This window comes from Eurypyga helias, unplaced genomic scaffold (assembly GCF_000690775.1).
Source record: "Eurypyga helias isolate BGI_N326 unplaced genomic scaffold, ASM69077v1 scaffold6440, whole genome shotgun sequence".
Classification (NCBI taxonomy): Eukaryota; Metazoa; Chordata; class Aves; order Eurypygiformes; family Eurypygidae; genus Eurypyga; species Eurypyga helias.
The window spans coordinates 30,871-47,949 of NW_010226144.1; the positions used below are offsets into that span (position 1 = coordinate 30,871).

General features: G+C 34.9%; 1 protein-coding gene across 1 annotated transcript in view; it reads left to right on the plus strand.

Moving 5' to 3' along the window:
- Window positions 1–16,760, plus strand: part of TBC1D19 (TBC1 domain family, member 19) — a gene marked incomplete at its 5' end in the record, with an annotated part of 40,178 nt that extends 23,418 nt beyond the window's left edge. The window contains 10 exons of the mRNA XM_010151759.1: window positions 1,659–1,733; window positions 2,192–2,254; window positions 6,132–6,216; window positions 8,399–8,443; window positions 9,656–9,688; window positions 12,022–12,131; window positions 13,377–13,468; window positions 14,209–14,324; window positions 15,305–15,375; window positions 16,384–16,760. Of these exons, the coding sequence (XP_010150061.1) occupies window positions 1,659–1,733; window positions 2,192–2,254; window positions 6,132–6,216; window positions 8,399–8,443; window positions 9,656–9,688; window positions 12,022–12,131; window positions 13,377–13,468; window positions 14,209–14,324; window positions 15,305–15,375; window positions 16,384–16,458 (765 nt within the window). The remainder of the gene's footprint in view (window positions 1–1,658; window positions 1,734–2,191; window positions 2,255–6,131; window positions 6,217–8,398; window positions 8,444–9,655; window positions 9,689–12,021; window positions 12,132–13,376; window positions 13,469–14,208; window positions 14,325–15,304; window positions 15,376–16,383) is intronic.
- Between the last annotated feature and the right edge of the window lie 319 nt (window positions 16,761–17,079).

A 17,079-nucleotide genomic window follows, 5' to 3' on the forward strand; every position in this document is an offset into this window, starting at 1 on the left:
TCAACAGAAACAGTAAATCATGTGACCTGTTTTGCATGAAAAAGAAGGTTTGGGTTTGTTTTTTATTAGCTCCTACTGTCCTACTATATACAGTCATATGAGATGGAAAAAAAATTATTCAATTGGCAGTGTTACACTTAATTAGATTACAGTATTGATGCTTTAAAATCATGACTTGAATATTAGAGTAGTTCTCTATATATTTTAAGAATAGAATACTACATTCACACTGCAAATAATTTATATTCAGTAAGTATTTGTCTGATCCCTCGTAAAGAAACATTGTACTATTTATACCCCCCTTTTTTATTTCTCAGAAAGAAAAATGTAAATATTTTCCCTGTGGCAGTTATCAGTACTTAATAATGTAAATATTTTGCCTGTGGCAGTTATCAGTACTTAATAAATATGTCTTTTGTCCTTTTTTCAACTTAACAGTCTAATAATGTATTAATTCTAATAATTTTGAAGTGTATCATATTTACCACTTCCCAGTTTTGGATTGATAGAAAGTTACAATGTTCCCCAACCTTCTCTTCCCTTTTTTGCTTTATCTCCCTCTAAAAATTTCATCCTACTTCTCATTTGTCCTTTAAATCTTTACTCTAAACTTACCATTTTTTTAGCAAAGAAATTGGCAGTAAATATTATGTAAAACTTGGAATTTACAAGCATTTGTGTGGTGCCTGTAGGGACACTCTTTAAATCCTTACTCTAAACTTACCTTTTTTTAGCAACAAAATTGGCACTAAACGTCATGTAAAACTTGGAATATACAAACATTTGTGTGGTGCCTGTAGGGACACACTGAAATCAAAATAGTTTTGGGAAATAGGAAGGAGCTTTGGGACTGCTGATTTAGTTTATAAATTCATTCCAAATCCATTTGAAACTGTTGTATTCAGTCTGAACCTGTATTACTTAATTGCTTGCATAATCACAGAGAGCTATTATGGGATTTAAGAATTACGTGATGACAGTGTGATATTTAATTTTTTGTTTCCTTTACAAGCTCTTTCAAAGAAGAAAGGGATACAATAAGCAAAAGCAGAGAAGTGTTTGTTGTGATACTTCCCAATCGTTTCACCCTTGTGTATGTTTTGCAGACATTCAGGAAATAATTTGAGTTGTAAAAAAGGTCTGAGTTCTTTGTACCCTCCACAAGATTTTTTTAATATATTTATCATTTCATCTTTTCACAAACTTATACTGATCATTCATAGGTTAATATCAAATATTTGCAGCAACTCGCTAATGCCAGAAGATATGACAGAACTTAAGGGAGAGGTGTGTTAAAATAGAGAGTAACCAAAAAAAATGATCATTTTGAGCATTGAACAGGTTTTAGCTGTAGAGACCCAAAGTCTGGAAAGTATGGATCTTTGGTCTGAATTAGTTCCTTCATTCGCATTTTATTAATTATCGAAAGGGGAGGTCACTTTATAAAGTCTCAAATATCTGCTTTATTTCTTAGGGCTTGAGCTAGAATAAACAATGATAGAATGCTTCAGAAATGATGCAGTGGGTTTTCAGCTATATACATGCTTATGATTTTTCTTGTTTTTTTAAAAAAATTATTATTAAAACTTGGCTTCATTAGTTTAAATATAAATTGAAGTTGTGTCTCAAACTGATGATGATAATATTTTTGATTTTAGGATATCTTATATTATGAACAGCTTAAGTCGAATGTGATTCAGCACGACCTTTTGGTGGATAGCCTGATTTACAAAGTAAGTGATTCGCTAAGCAGTCATGGAGTGATTTGATATACTCATCACACCGGTATCCTGTTTTTTAACAAAGAAAATGCTAGATGGTTTAGTTTTAATGAGTGTAAGAATAATTAGTGTGAATTTATTATTGTAAAGTCTGCCCTTGTGCCTGTGTTGGCTCTTGTGTAAGACATTTGTTTTGAGTTGGGCCGTTAAGAAATGGTAACTTCATTTGAAGGAATTACTGGTTTTGTGAGGAAGAAAGCACTGGGTTCCAAGCAATTCCATTTCAAGTTTCAGTTCTGAATATTTTAGTCATCCAGTTAATACAGCATTTTTTTATTCTTAAATGTGAGTACATGTTTCACTACAGCTTTTGCATGATTGAATGGTGAAACCAATGTGTTAAGTTTAGCTCCTATGGGATTCTGAAAAGACGTCTTTCGGCTTCAAACTGCTGTATATTTTGATTACAGGATGTGAAGCTGACAGCAAGCAACGATGACTACTATTTTGTGTTTGAGGATTATTTATATCAGGTATGTAGCTATTTTTTTTCTTAGAAAAGTTAAAAGTATACTCCTGAGGGATTGTGTCATCTTCAGAGTAAGGACTGTTTCATGTGTAGGCAGACTACAGTGGGACCCTAGACAGCATCAGTTTGCTTCATTACATATACTTTGCCATCTGAATAACAGTACTGTAGAATAATCTCCTGCATTTAAAGAGATTAAGCAGTACAGGCTTCTAAAGCCCCCACACTGAAGGACCCTACACAATGTCTTTCCAATGCAGTAAGCCAGAAAATACAAAGTCAGCCATATACTTCCCCTTTTCAGCTTTGCAATAATAAAATGATTAACAGCTGTAGCATACAGAGGAATTAAGACTTGAGAAGTGTATTCAGGGTTCCAGTTAAAAATAAAATAAATTGCTTACAGTGACCTACTGCAATAAGCATAAAAGATATTGTATTGACATATATTTAAATTGAAGACATTGATTCTGAATAGAGTAGTGATATGTATGGCTGCTTTTAGGATTGCTCCCATTCCAAAGCTGCTTCTAGCAATGGGGAACCCAGCTAATTTATAGAGAATTAGCTTCGTTGCTGCCTGTCAAAAGCCCTTAAATAGAAGGAGATTACATTTATGAATTTCCTAATGTGTAGTTGATTGCAGTGTCAACATAAATGTCATGCAGCAAACTTAGTGTTTCCACAGTGCTTTCAGTTTCATTAGTCACATCTGTTAGGTTAGACTTGCTTAATTTTTTGTTTCAGAGCTATGTGAAACTAAATGATTTCTTCTTTTATGGTAATATGTAAAACTGCTAGTAGTTTAACTAAAAAACTGTCCTTAATACTGCTTAGTCCATAATAGTATGAAAATATGTGTCACTATTTAAGCATATTATTCAATCGTGCCTACATATAATATTTTAGTGTAATAAGCATTTAAACATTAATACCTTAAAATTATATCCTCATTAAATTATAGGCTTTTTTATTTGAAAATAGTTCCAATATTAAGATCTTTATCTGAATTTGATAAGCGACTTTGTAATTACAACTCAAACATTGATACTTGTTCACTAAAATTTATACATGGAGAAGTTTTTTTTTGATTTGAGGGTTAAAGATGATCTTCATTACTGTAACATTCTCTCTTCATCATGGGATGTGAAAGTCTCATTTCTGCTTCATTCATTATATAGACTACTAAGGCATATTAATTAATTAACTGGCAGTTCCAATCTCAAATTTCTAATTATTGTTTGCTCTAGTTTTATTTGGTACTTTGTGGTATTCTTCAGACTCTTTTTCTAGAAGAAAATTATCCATTATCTGTGATAATTTTCTCTTCCAACCTAATTGGCAACTGCATCGCTGCTCTATGATTTTGCTCTGTGGCCCCTGGAAGAATTTGCAGTATGAATGATCCTGATATGGAATATCATTTATTGATTTCATATGATAACTGGAATTAAATATTGGCTCAATAAAATAAGTAATGAAAATTTTAGTTGAAACCAAATAAATTATTTCTGTTTGACAGGTTTTATGGTTTTTTTTTTTTTCATGACTAGCTACTGCCTCCGAGTTTTCCAGGTCATTAAGAGAGTGTGCCATTTGTCTGTGTATTACTCAAACAGATAAAGCATACATAAAACACAGGAAAAAATTAGGCCTAAAATAATAATGAGGATATTTGGTTGGCTTATTGGTACCTTTTTAGTAGCATGAAGTTTGGGAAGAACACTGTGAGATGATGCAATTTAATTCCTTTAATATCTTTTCCTTCTTCATCCCCAAGTTTACATGTGTTTTATTACTGCTTTATAACTGTTGAAACAGAACACAGTTACTTTTAATTTAGTAATTTCTTTTTGATAAACGTTTTGGCTTTGTTTATTTTTCTTTCTCTCAGTCCATTGAATTCAGTGGTTTTCTTTCCAGTTTTGATTATAAATATCCAATAGTTTGCCAAACATTTCTCTAGTTAAAAATGACACCGGGTTTGTGTCATTGTTTGTAGCGTTACCATTTTTGTGAACCTCAAGCCTACTTTTAATTTAGTAATTTCTTTTTGATAAACGTTTTGGCTTTGTTTATTTTTCTTTCTCTCAGTCCATTGAATTCAGTGGTTTTCTTTCCAGTTTTGATTATAAATATCCAATAGTTTGCCAAACATTTCTCTAGTTAAAAATGACACCGGGTTTGTGTCATTGTTTGTAGCGTTACCATTTTTGTGAACCTCAAGCCAGAGGTTCAACTGATTATAAATATCCAATGGTTTGCCAAACATTTCTCTACTTAAAAATGACACCGGGTTTTTGTCATTGTTTGTAGCATTACCATTTTTGTGAACCTCAAGCCAGAGGTTCAATTTGAATGCTTCAGTCTGACATCCTACATAAAGAATACATGCAGAGAACCTCACCCAGTGGTTTTTAGGTAGAGTCATAACTTAGGTTTGAGCTAGCGTCTCTCTCCCTCATAAAGATGCATAGTCTTAATTTAAAGACTTCCAGATACTGGTACTGGACACTGTATTCCTAAAAATGGGGGCCTCAAATCAAGGTTACATTCTTTCCCCTATGAGAGAACATAATTTATGTCCTTTTTAGATTAGTTTCCTTTTTTTCACCTCAGTTAACATATACAGAGAATTACATTTGCCTGTGTATTGTTATTGTCAGCTATATTTTGGCAGCTATGAAAATGATTGTGTATTGTGCAAAAATAATATTTAGCTTAAACTGTTTGAGATAAAGAAACTATTTATTTTTTAAAAGAGGCTTGTATCTGAGAAATAGTTTTGATGTTCAAAAGAGGAAAAAGTCTCAAAATATGACCTGGTTTCCATAAAAAAAAAAAAAAAAGAAAAAAGGCAATGATGTCCAGATGTTTTGCATGTTTCCTCTTGACAAATGCTGATATCTGGAAAATGTTGGAATAATTAGTTGAAGAAAAAAATCCATTCATTTTTATTCACAATAAATTATGTAGTGAAACACTATCTAGAACATTTCTACCTTTTACACCTTAGCTAGAGTTAAAACCAACAAACACTTTAAACCTGCAGGAGCAGAGAGGGTTTGAGGTCCACACACACAAAGTCAGCGAAGTGTCTCTTACTTCTGCCCTCTAGTGTACATTCTTGATAGTGCAGCATTTCATTGTATGGAAACATGGCAAGTACAATAATAATTATTGCATTTTTTACAACTGCATATAGGATGACATTCCTTATTGTTAATTTTTTTCTAGGAATGCTTTTACTATTTAATGCTATACTTAATTGCTGTAAATACTAGACTTTTCATTTATATAAAGAATAAAAATACAAATATATTTCACAAAATACAGTATTCATTTTGGAACTTATGGATACAAGGTGAACTTTATAATCTGTACTTTTTGAAAAACTGAATATTGTGCAAGCACTGTGTAAAGTTCCTGCAAACAAAAGCGAGTGTAAGGATCAGTCTTCTGGAACCGCACACATGTGAAAGTGTAGATGGCTCCTTTGCTTTCTCACTTACTAGCACTTCCCCGGGTCATAGTAACTGAATAGAAAAAATAACCTAATGGACATCAAAGCATCCAGTTGCATGCACAGTCACTAATGATGTGACAGAAGGGCATAAACCCATGCTGAGAGGCAAAGAGGAGGGTTGGGGAATGTGGATATTTTACTGACAACAAATGTGAAGGTAAAATCGTAACAAGTTCAAAATGGGCCAGGAAATTTGAACAGGAAAGCAAATTAAGTTGGTCAGGAGCTTTCAACTGTATTAGCTCACTTCTGTAGCATCTAATAGGTGCTAATTAAAGCAGGTGCTTAAATCTTTCTGACATTGCTTTGTTGATCCAGTAAGTCAGCTGATATTTATATGCTGCCTTTTCTACAGGTATTACTCTGTTTTTCCCGAGACACATCTGTATTGGAGCACTTCACTTACAGTAGTGCCACCCCACCCAAATCATACATACAAGGTAAAAGGAGTTGTTTTTAAAAAGTGCATAGGTTTTTGTTGACTGCTGCAGTAATACAGTATGTGAATTTCCTTTATGTTCATTACAGCCAGTAGGCTGCACGGAAAAGAACGTTAATCAAAACTTCACGTATCCGTTCGACATCTGCGCAGATTCTACTATGGCAGTTCAGAAGCTGATCACATTGCGGTGTTGTTCTTTCACTGTACTTTTCTGTGTACCATTCTCAAAATAAATCAAACACACCTGTGACAATATGGTAAAATCTTGACAACATCTGTCTTCATTAGCTAGAAATTTAAATACAACATTTTCCTCTGCAACTTCCGTATGTTTTGCAAGTGGAAGGGGTGTAGGATATCTTCTCAAAGCAGTGAGTTTTGCAGATATTCGCAGGCAGGAGCAGAACACGTTGCAGGCAGACTCGTACTGATTTTTTTCAAAGCATGGCATCCTCCAGGGTATTGGCTTGCTTTTGTATCTTTGGTTTTTTGACTTAAGTTCTCTGTAAGTCTTATTTTTCTTAACAATGTTAAATTTATTGATTCAGTCCACTTCCCTTCTCCGCCAACTTCTAATGCCACACCTCTGGACTCTGTTTCCTTGCTTCTTAGATCCTCACTTGCCTTGGCTTTACACAGGGGTTCCTAATTTTGTCTTCCTTCTTCAATCATTCAGCCATCCAGTCAAGTTTTTTCCATGTGCTTTTACCTTCTGCATTCCTATTTTCTTCCTTGGTGTCACGTGACAGTGTATTTAGCCAAATGCAATCCCCGTATCAAGTATTTTTTCGAACAGGACCTCCAATGACAGTTTTCCTCTTGCTGCTTCTTATGTCACTAAAGGCAATGGGTTCTTTTTCTGATTTTTTTAATTCCTCCTTTATTGCTTTGTAGGTCTTTTCTCTCTCTTTAGCTGAATTAGGGAGTTTTCTTTACCTACTTCTTGGAACAAGTAAAGGGCCCACCTGAGAGCAGAACAGCAGTGGGATCCCAGGTCTCGTGTCAGGCACAGAGCCGTGGCAGCCCAGAAACACAGCTACAGGGAACGCCCTACTTACTCCTAGGCAAACCTGGGGAATGAAGTTGCTGAAATCTAAATCTCTGCTAAATCCAAAAGGCTTGTAGGTCCTATTTTTGGCCAATTTTCCAAGAGATGTGCTTTACGCTAAAAATACTCTTCTTCCAGATCACACTCCCTGCTGCACAGCAAGCAAACTTCTGAAATAACTGGATTTTATTTTCATGGGGTAGAAGGCAAGAGCTTTGCAGGGCAGTTTTGAATTTAATTCAGTCAATTCATGCTACAGAAAAATATCTAAGTCCAGATTCCATTGAACCTGACAAAAGTTGCTTGTGCTGAAGTCTTCTGTGTGAACAAAGTACACAGAGATCTACGAAAGCATCTCTGAATATTCTATAAAGTTTCATGTGCGTAATTACATTTTCTAGATGAACTTTCTCATTTTAAAACTAAAATAATTACAGCTTTTAATTAGTTGTAATAATGCTTTAAAACACTTTCATATTGCTAAATAAATTGCTTATTTTTTAATAGTGGATTTTACATTATTAAGTACTATAATTAGAATATGATTAATATAACATGTTAATTTTACAAGGAAGATAAAAAGTTATATGGACAATGGTAGTATGGTCAGTCTATACTATCAGTGGTTGTCTTCACTTGATTAATCTTTTGTATTTAACAGATAATTTTTTTAATTATATGAAAACTATACCGTCCATCTTCCTCACTGTCACAGGCTTAATGAAGCCTGGAATACTTTTGATCTGTTCCTGTATCTTTTTTTAATGCTTTTCCTGTCTCTTGGTCCCCCTTAAACTTATCACCTCATAGAGCTTCTCTGTCTTCAATGTCTGCAGCAAACACCTTTAGAGCTCCTAAAACAGACCCAGATAAAATCTCTGTGGGATAGAATTGCTGAAATCTTCCTCCTTTGTGCTGTTTGTCATCTTCCCTTATTGGTGCTGCATTTTAGTTTTACATCTGACACTGTACCTGTCCTATTGTAATGCTTGCTTGTTTTAGACAGTATCAAAGTCAGTAACATAATTAGCTGTGATTTTTATAATTGTAACTTATGAACTACCTTTAAATTTAAATCTTTAGACCTTTTAACAGTTCAATCACGTTCTAATTGTGGTTTAATGATTCACAGGAAAACTAGGAATGGAAGAATATGCTGTTTTCTATCCTCCAAATGGTAAGAATTATACTATTGCCTCCTCTAGTGGTAGATTGGAAAGATACAGGATTTTTTTTCTCAAATATGTAACTTCTATTACCAATTATGTTTAGCTGTTATTCTGCAAAATTCATTAATTTAAAGGAGTAAGTTGGACTGAAGCTGCTCCAAAACCACATTCAGCCTGGTGTTAGTCACATATGGAGTTTGTCTATGTGTGTGGGAAGGAGAAGAAAAGAACTTCTGGTGCTACAGCTTCTATTCCATTCTTGTATCACCACTTAGAAGATCTGAACAATACATGATGAAACTGTCTGACCCTCAGCTTTTCAGTACTCAACAAACCACACCTTAAAGTCGTTTCCTTTCAAAACTGGTGCACATTTTAAAAATTCAGACATAACTAATATATAATTTTAAGTTAATATAATTGCAGTTGTTGTTACTTGATTTTTCTTTTCATCTCTTATTTTGATTATTTCAATCCCTGTCTATTGAAGTTTCCCTGGTTTTGTGCTGCATTTGTATTTTAAGTTCATGCTCTTTGCTGTTGCTTCCAAGGCCTTACATCACCAGTCTTAAATCTGTGTCTCTGGCCTTGTCTTTTATGTCTTCTGCGTTCCAGTGGTGTCAGTTGTAGCACATACTTTTATTCCCCCCTCTTCCATTTTTGCCTCTGCAATTCTTTACAGCCTTGTAGACATGAAGCATTGTCCATATGACCTTTAGCCAAAACAGCTCCTTCTTACTGGTCCTGTGTGAAAATTAATGAATGGGAGCTAAGACCAGCTGGAAAGGAGGAGAGAACGATACAACTGCCAAGTCCTCTAAATGTTTTATCTGAGTACTACATGAATTACTAGAGGTCTTGGCCTCCTTTATTCCTGCTCCTTCCTTGTCAGTGCATGACACTTACAGGTTGTCATTAATTAATTAGGTTCTGATTTCAGCAAAGCTTATACGTAATAACTTCATGGAAAAGGAGCTTTACTTGGCTTTCTAGGAACTATAGCATGTGTTTAAGCACATAGTTGGTTGTACTGGAGTGATACAATTCCTGTACTTCAATATTTACAAGACTGAGATCTAAGACTGCAGGTGCCATAACAAGGAAATATGTTATTCCTGTGGTAGGCAGAATATAATATAGAAACTTGGGCAGAAAATAGTTTTTTTACATGGATAAAAAGAAATATAAAATAACAAAAATGAAACATTTTTCTTTTGTAGGTGTAATTCCTTTTCACGGCTTTTCTATGTATGGTAAGTGTGACTCAAACTCTTAAAACCTCAGGATTGCTTTTTATCATACTGCAGTTGAAAGCTCTATGTACTTCTCTGCAACTTTTAACCTTGTGTGTATGAAGACTGTTGTATATAATTTAAAAATTCCAGGCTGTTTCTATTTACTTATGTTACAGCTTGCTACTGTGGGAGTTCCTTGTTTGAGAGCTAATAGCTGAGCTATGCATCTTAATATGTATGAATTGAGGGATAATGTTTGTTGACCTTTTCTTGTGTTTCACTTCTGGGTGAACCAAGTTACCTGTGAAAAGGGTTCTTTGAAAACATGAATTATGTGAAAAGCCCATGCTGTGTCCAGTTGCCTAGAACAGGTGTTAAAAGGAGCATTAAATAATGGTATGGTTACTACTTTACTGCACAGAGGAAAGCTCCAATATCAACAAGATTTCTAAGCAAGGAGCAGAAAAATCTCCTCAGGTCTCAGATGTAACAAGGCAGCCAGTGCAGAGATGCTCCAGCAATGCGAGACTGTTTGTTACAGCTTTTCAGTATTTGATTTATCCTTTGTGGCATCACAGGGCAAGCAGATTTTAAGATTATACTTAAAATGCTATGTTTTGCTAATAATGAAGTTTAATGATCACAGGATCATTAAAATCATGCGATTTAAATATGAAGTGCAAATTTGAACCTCAGTAGGGAATCGTAAGTCTTGGAAGTAAGGAACAGCTTGGTTACAAACCTTAGGTACTCGCTAGGAGGCTTTCACTTCTGCGTGAAACCGGTTTTCAAAATGTTTGGATTTGACTCTGCCCTTGAGAACAGCGTCTCTCAAAGTGGGTGTGAGCGCCTTCCCTCCCTCCTGTCCTCTCTCTTTGCAAGGGCTCAGAATATGTTGGTTGTGAGAAGGAGGGAGACTGAAAAGCAAGGCAGCAGGAACATAGTAGTGTAACTCCAGGCTGTGGGTACGGAAGCTTGGAACCAGCAGAGCATCCTGTGTATTCCGCGCAGTGCTGCTGCAGGAGGAAGTATCTGGGGCCTTATGTAAATCCAATACATTTTTGCATGTTCGCATGCATACACTGTAGGGTGCCAACTGTCAGGCGCTGTTCTGTTATCCTCCAGCCCTTTATGTTCCTACGCGGGCTGCCAAGTCTTCTGCCTCCATCTTCAGCCATTAAAAACGTACACACGAGCAACAGCCTCTGCTTTTCTTACCCCTACGCAAATATCTGTGAACATCTCACCCGACCTTAGCACCCCACCTCTTGACACGCATATGCCACAATTTTCTATTAAGCCACCTTCTCTGATTATATATATATATGAGAAAATGAATCCACACGTGCCTGCACCCATATATATATAAATGTACATGTATCTATGTGCATGTGTATACATATGTATGCAGACAAATGTATCTGTATCTCCAGCTTTGTGTAAATAAAAGTGGAAGGGAAGGTGAATGTAGAGATGTGAGTGTGTTAAAATGTAAGCTGTCATCTGTAAGGGAAGAAGCAGTAGATGTGATGAGTGGACAGATAAAAAGAAATGCATGTACAACAGTGGTCTGGGAAACATGCATTGAATTAATGGAGTAGTAACCAGAGCAATCATAAACAACTGATTATGTTTGTGCAGCATGTACATACAGCAGGTTTATCTATATGTTAGACTTGGAAAAAAAGATTAAAGAGGCTGGTTAAAAAAGAGTTTGAGGACTGCAGCTTTACAAATGTAGCCAACTCTTATTTTGTATCAGGTATTCAAATGGTTTCTAAACATTCAACTACCAAATGTCCATGGGTTTCTGATCTTATAAGAAAGAAGTCTGTCAGACTTATGTGATGTTATTGTGGCAACCAAAAGCTATTTTTTTAATATTTTCATTTGTACAATACCCATCTTCAAGCAGTAAACTTACTCCGGTCTTACAAATGGGGAACCTGTTCAGAGATAGTCACTGCCCCAAGGGCACATTGGATGTTACAGACAGTGGAATCGAAAGCATGCACTGTCAGCATATCGTTGCCCTACACCCCAGAGAAACTATCCTGAAAGTGTATTCCTTATTGTTGAAAAGCCAGCACTGTAATAAGCAGGTTCTAATTAGTTTAGATTCTGAAACAGAGAACTATTACCTAGAATCTATTGTACTTCCTTTCTTAACTTCTTATTTCAAATGATAGATTCTGTTGTAAAATACTTATTTCTAAATAATTGGTTTAGTGCTGGTTTTGTAAATCGTACTGCTAGAAATTACTCGTTTTTCTTCATATTTCATGCACTTAATCATTGAACTCTTAACAGTTTACAGTGTTGAGTCAATTATAATTCTTTTATGCTTTCAGTTGCTCCACTTTGTTTTCTGTACCATGAACCTTCCAAATTGTATCAGATATTCCGTGAGATGTATGTGCGTTTTTTCTTCAGACTCCATTCCATCTCTTCTCATCCCTCTGTAAGTTCATTAGGAATTAAACCCCACTCACTTAATATTCTGCTTGCTATGGAACAATAATATACGTGGCATGATTTTCTATGTGACTGAATTATATTCTTTTAAATATAATAAAATATTTCAGGCAACCTTGGAAAAATTAATAGGTAACTCCAGTTTGGATATTTTTGTTTTCTGTATATCAATGTTAGTCATTTCCATAGAATATCATGTATGTTAAAATAATGCAGTTCTCATTTTGTGAGGGTGTAGGGGACTTCTGAGAGTCATCTTTTATGTAACAGGTTTCTCAGTGCAAGAAATCACATAAATGCATACTCACTTTCATTTTAACTAGCGACATGTAAGTGCACGCTGGAGTATTTTCTGGGGTAGAGGGACTAAAATATAGTCATATATACAGATACTGTTTCAGTGTGATCAAGTTAATGCCTGTTTCTTTAACTTGAGTATCTTTGTGTGACAGCACATGCTTTTTCACACTACTAGATGAATTTAAATAATTTGGTTATGTTTATCACCAGGACCAGCTCTCTTGAATGTAAGACAATTGTAGAAGTTGGCTTATCTTCTCTTTTTGAAGAATAAAACATAGTAAATACACTTTTTTTTCCTCTTTCACTATTCACTGAATAGTTCTATTACTTTTTGAAAACATTTCCTGGTTAAAAGAAAATCCTTTCCTTGATATACCATTTCAGGTCTGTGCATTGTGCTTTCAACCATTAACAGCAGGGAAATGGATCAGATAGGAATCTGTTAATTTTCTTGGCAATTTTAAAAGAAATTTCAAAATCTGTTTACATTTAACTTTTTTTTTTTTTTTTAGTTATCCCCATTGCTGTTTGGTTTTAGTTATCGGAGAGATACTATTTCTCACATCCTCTCTTTTTTAGTGCAACTGAGATCTATTTCATCAAAATGGATATATTTCAAGTAGCTCATGCTATATTAACCCACTAAGTACTCAGACCCTGACATACAAATACCATAAGTAACTTAGAGCTGAAAGGGACTATCCCAACATACTATGTTGCTAATACACATACAGAATTGTAGGAGCAAGGCTTTAGTGACTGAAGGCATTAGATCTGCTTGTGCCCTGCTTACCTGAGCTGCATATTATATCATTAATAGTGTTTCATTGCTTGAATTAAAAATTCATGCATACTTAAATGCTAAAACTGTTTTCTCAGATGTGACAGGATGAGAGTTAGTATTCAAGATACGATCTTGTTTCATTAGGGCATCGTATCATTGTGTTTGCTGTTTGAGACTCTTCTACAAACCCATCTGCCTCAGCTCTTTTATCACCTTCGAGAAATTGGGGCTCAGCCGTAAGTACTTCCTTCTGACTTGCTACAAATGTTGCAGGTTCATTGTTCTGCAAATGCTGTTCTGCAGTATTTTAATTTAAAAGGTATGGGAAATTACTCAAAAGTGCAAACATCATTGTGTCATTTTTCCTTGAAAGTCGGTTGGAGTCTAAACTATAGTGTGTATGTGCTTTGTGCATTTCTTGGGTATGCTCTGTGAAAAAGAGAGGAGAATTGCTCTGTGAGAAACGCTGCATTATTCACCTGAGTTTCAGTTATTCATGTCAGATCTGGTGGAACTAAGTGTTGTACTTCCTAGGGGACAGAAGAGACAGATACACGTTACAGCAACTGGAAGGGGAAGAGAGGGCAAGAGGCTGCCATTCCCTAGTGTACTCACGGCACCAAGTGCAATAGAACCTGAAAATCTTGCTGTTATGATTGGTATCCATGATAATAGCAGAAAGGAGGAAATACTGGGGGTGATAATAGCTGAGGATCCCTCTAATGTGATTGTTTGGTCAGAATATTTTAATGATACTAGTACTTTGACAAATGAGATGCTAAATAGTTTTCTGATGGCTGTTGCAAAGGAAAATATCGATTATTCATGCAGCAAGAGTAAATGGCTATTTTTCCTGGAAGAGAATGGCAGAAGAATAATTAATTGTATAATTGGATAATTTTCAATTTATAGAGGATCTGTGTGATGATTACAGGAGACAGGAACGTACTAACTGTTGTTTATCATTTGTTTGTAGCCTACGAATTTCATTTAAATGGATGGTGCGAGCATTTTCCGGTTATTTAGCTACAGATCAGCTCTTGCTTCTGTGGGACAGAATCCTGGGATACAACTCCCTAGAAATTCTTGCTGGTAATAGAATTATTCTTACAAAACACGTGAAGTCCAGGTGGATGTAAGGCAAATATATGTTAACTTTAATGTATTTTGTGACAAGGAGAAAGTAGTTGCTCTTTGCTGAAAGCAGATTACATATATGTCAAAGAGTGTGACTTTTAGAAAACCAGAATAGCATAAATACTGCATGTCTAACAAAAATATGCAGGGTATTTTTTTTTTTTAATAAGATAACACTCAAAAGATGCTAAGCACTCTCTGAACAGGACATAGGATGTTCTCCTAGCTTTAGTGGTAACAATAAAGGAGTTCATCGTCTTTCACAAAACACAAGATTCATGTTGCTCATGTATGGCAAGTACTTCTTCAGTACTTACAGCAACTGATTTTGCTGGATTTCTTCTTTCAAAGTTACATCTTTTAAAAGACTTTGAAAGTTTTGTACTTATTTTTTATAAAGGAAATATGTCTTAAGATTTCTGCACGGTTTAAGATGGAGGTTCTAAAGAAGACACATATCTTCAGTTGGGTCAGTTTTTAAATATGAAGTAGGTGAAGAGAAGGTTTTGGTTTGGTTTGGTTTTGGTTCCATTTGTATGTATAAAGCAACTGTGTAGAGAGATACAATTATATGAGATAGTACAAAATAATGAACATTTTTTAAGGCTATATAATATTCACAACTGAAATGTTACTATTTGAATGAATCAAAATTATCGACTGAGAAATTAGCTAATTGTAAATCCTTGTCCCTTTTAATTGAAAGCTAGTCATCTTGAACTCGAGCATTTTCACTCAGACTTTGCTGAAAGAACGTTGTGTTTCCTATCCGTTGTAAAGAGTGGCTGAAGAAACTCAAACACAACCATCCGTTGTATGTTATTCTTCAGAATCAAAATTATTACACTCTCTGTAAAATCACCATTTTACATCAAGATTAATTCTAACCACTAATTGACAGGTCAGCAACTCAAATGTTGGGCATTTTCTTTCAGTCCTGGCAGCTGCTGTGTTTGCTTTCCGAGCAGTCAACCTGATGGAGGTGACATCACTGGCTGCAGCTGAAGTAAGGATAAGTTTCAGTTAGGGGAGATTGAAATAGTTTCTGATGCTTTGCCAACAAGAGTAACTTAAGCTTCACATGGCACGTGGTACATAGTGCAAATCTTTCTGCCTGAATTCTTACCTTAGATAAAAAACTAAGGAAACTGTGAACATGCAGTACATAATACTGCTTTTCTGGAGTAAAAGGAAATGAAAGAATATATTTGCTACAAAAATGAAGTGCTGTCAGATTATTTTGTACTATTAGGGATTTTTTTTTCTATTTCAATATATAATCTGTGTTTGTGGGATATATTGTTTCTGAAATATTGTAGAGGTTTGTACCTTTTTTTCTGGATACATTTTAATGTAGTCCCTTCTGTGCTTTTTGATATTAGAAGGATTTTACAAGATTTCTTTTGTCAATATTGAATCTGAAATTTCACTGCAAGTACTGTCATGGGAAATGAAGAAAATCAGGTCATTAAGATCAAGATGATTATTGTTTATCTTCAGTAATTTGTTAAAATATACTTTTTTCCAAAAATCTGGTGATAAGTTTTTGCAAACTTTGAGAGCTTGTGATGACCCTTTCTTCCTTGTTTTTTTTACCATACATTCATGAGAAGACATTGACTATTTGAGTCATTACATTGGACTAACTTCACAAGTACTAGCCAAGCCACAGGATAAGGATTCTTAATTCCCAATTATTTTTAGAAGCAAGTTGAAATGTTAGACCCCTTATTCACCCATGATGCCATGTATATTTGAAGTAAGGCTAAAGGCTAAAATAAAGTTACTTGGTTTATATATGTAAACATATGCTTTTTCTTTGAAATGTTAGAATGAAAAATAATACAATAAAGCACTAACATAAAACAGCGTAAATTGTTTCTAGCCAGGTTAGAATCTAATTATTGTTGGTATTGTAGTCAGGATTTGAATTGTTTTCCGACTTCTTGACTTGCTTTAAAGAAATTTGATTCAAATGTCAAGTTTAACAAGCCTTTTTGGTTTTTTATCCTAGGCTGTACTTGCTGACCTTTCAACCCTGAAAGTTATGCCGCTTCTTCAAATCTTTTTGTTTGCTACTGTCACTTGATTTGCTTCAACAATATTGGTACCACGATTCCAGTCTTTCTTGAAAAGCTCATCATCAACTATGCAATGTCTGCATAAAACCAAAATTAAACTGTATGTATAATATTCATTTAGAAATCATGACCTTACGATTTTCTAACTGAAAACAATAACTTTGCACACGAGTGTGTGCAGTGCATGCTACTGAATTTCTCCGTAACAGCAAAGATGATTACGTGTGCATTGAGAATGACTGCTTGTGCAAATAAACAATGTGAATCAGTGTCTAAAACGCATGTAATGTTAAATAAAGTAAATGTAATTTGTGATCTGGATTTTGTTATGTTAATGTCGGAGTTGTAAAAGCTCTCTTTTACTATGAAATTACTATTTCAAGCTTAGAGCTTAGAGGATATCATCTCAAATACTGTCAGTTGAGAAAATAAAAATACTTTAACTTGCAAGAATTTTTCTCATTTTCTAGGGAAGAGATAGGATGGCACACCAGTTCTGTTATCTCAATCTTATTTATTCTCTTCATGGAAATTTCTCCATGTTCTTTCTCATGTCAGCTACTTCTGTTTATTCTTTTCCCATAGGGCGATGTAGTCACGCAGTCCCCATCCATCTTCAGTTAGGTGTA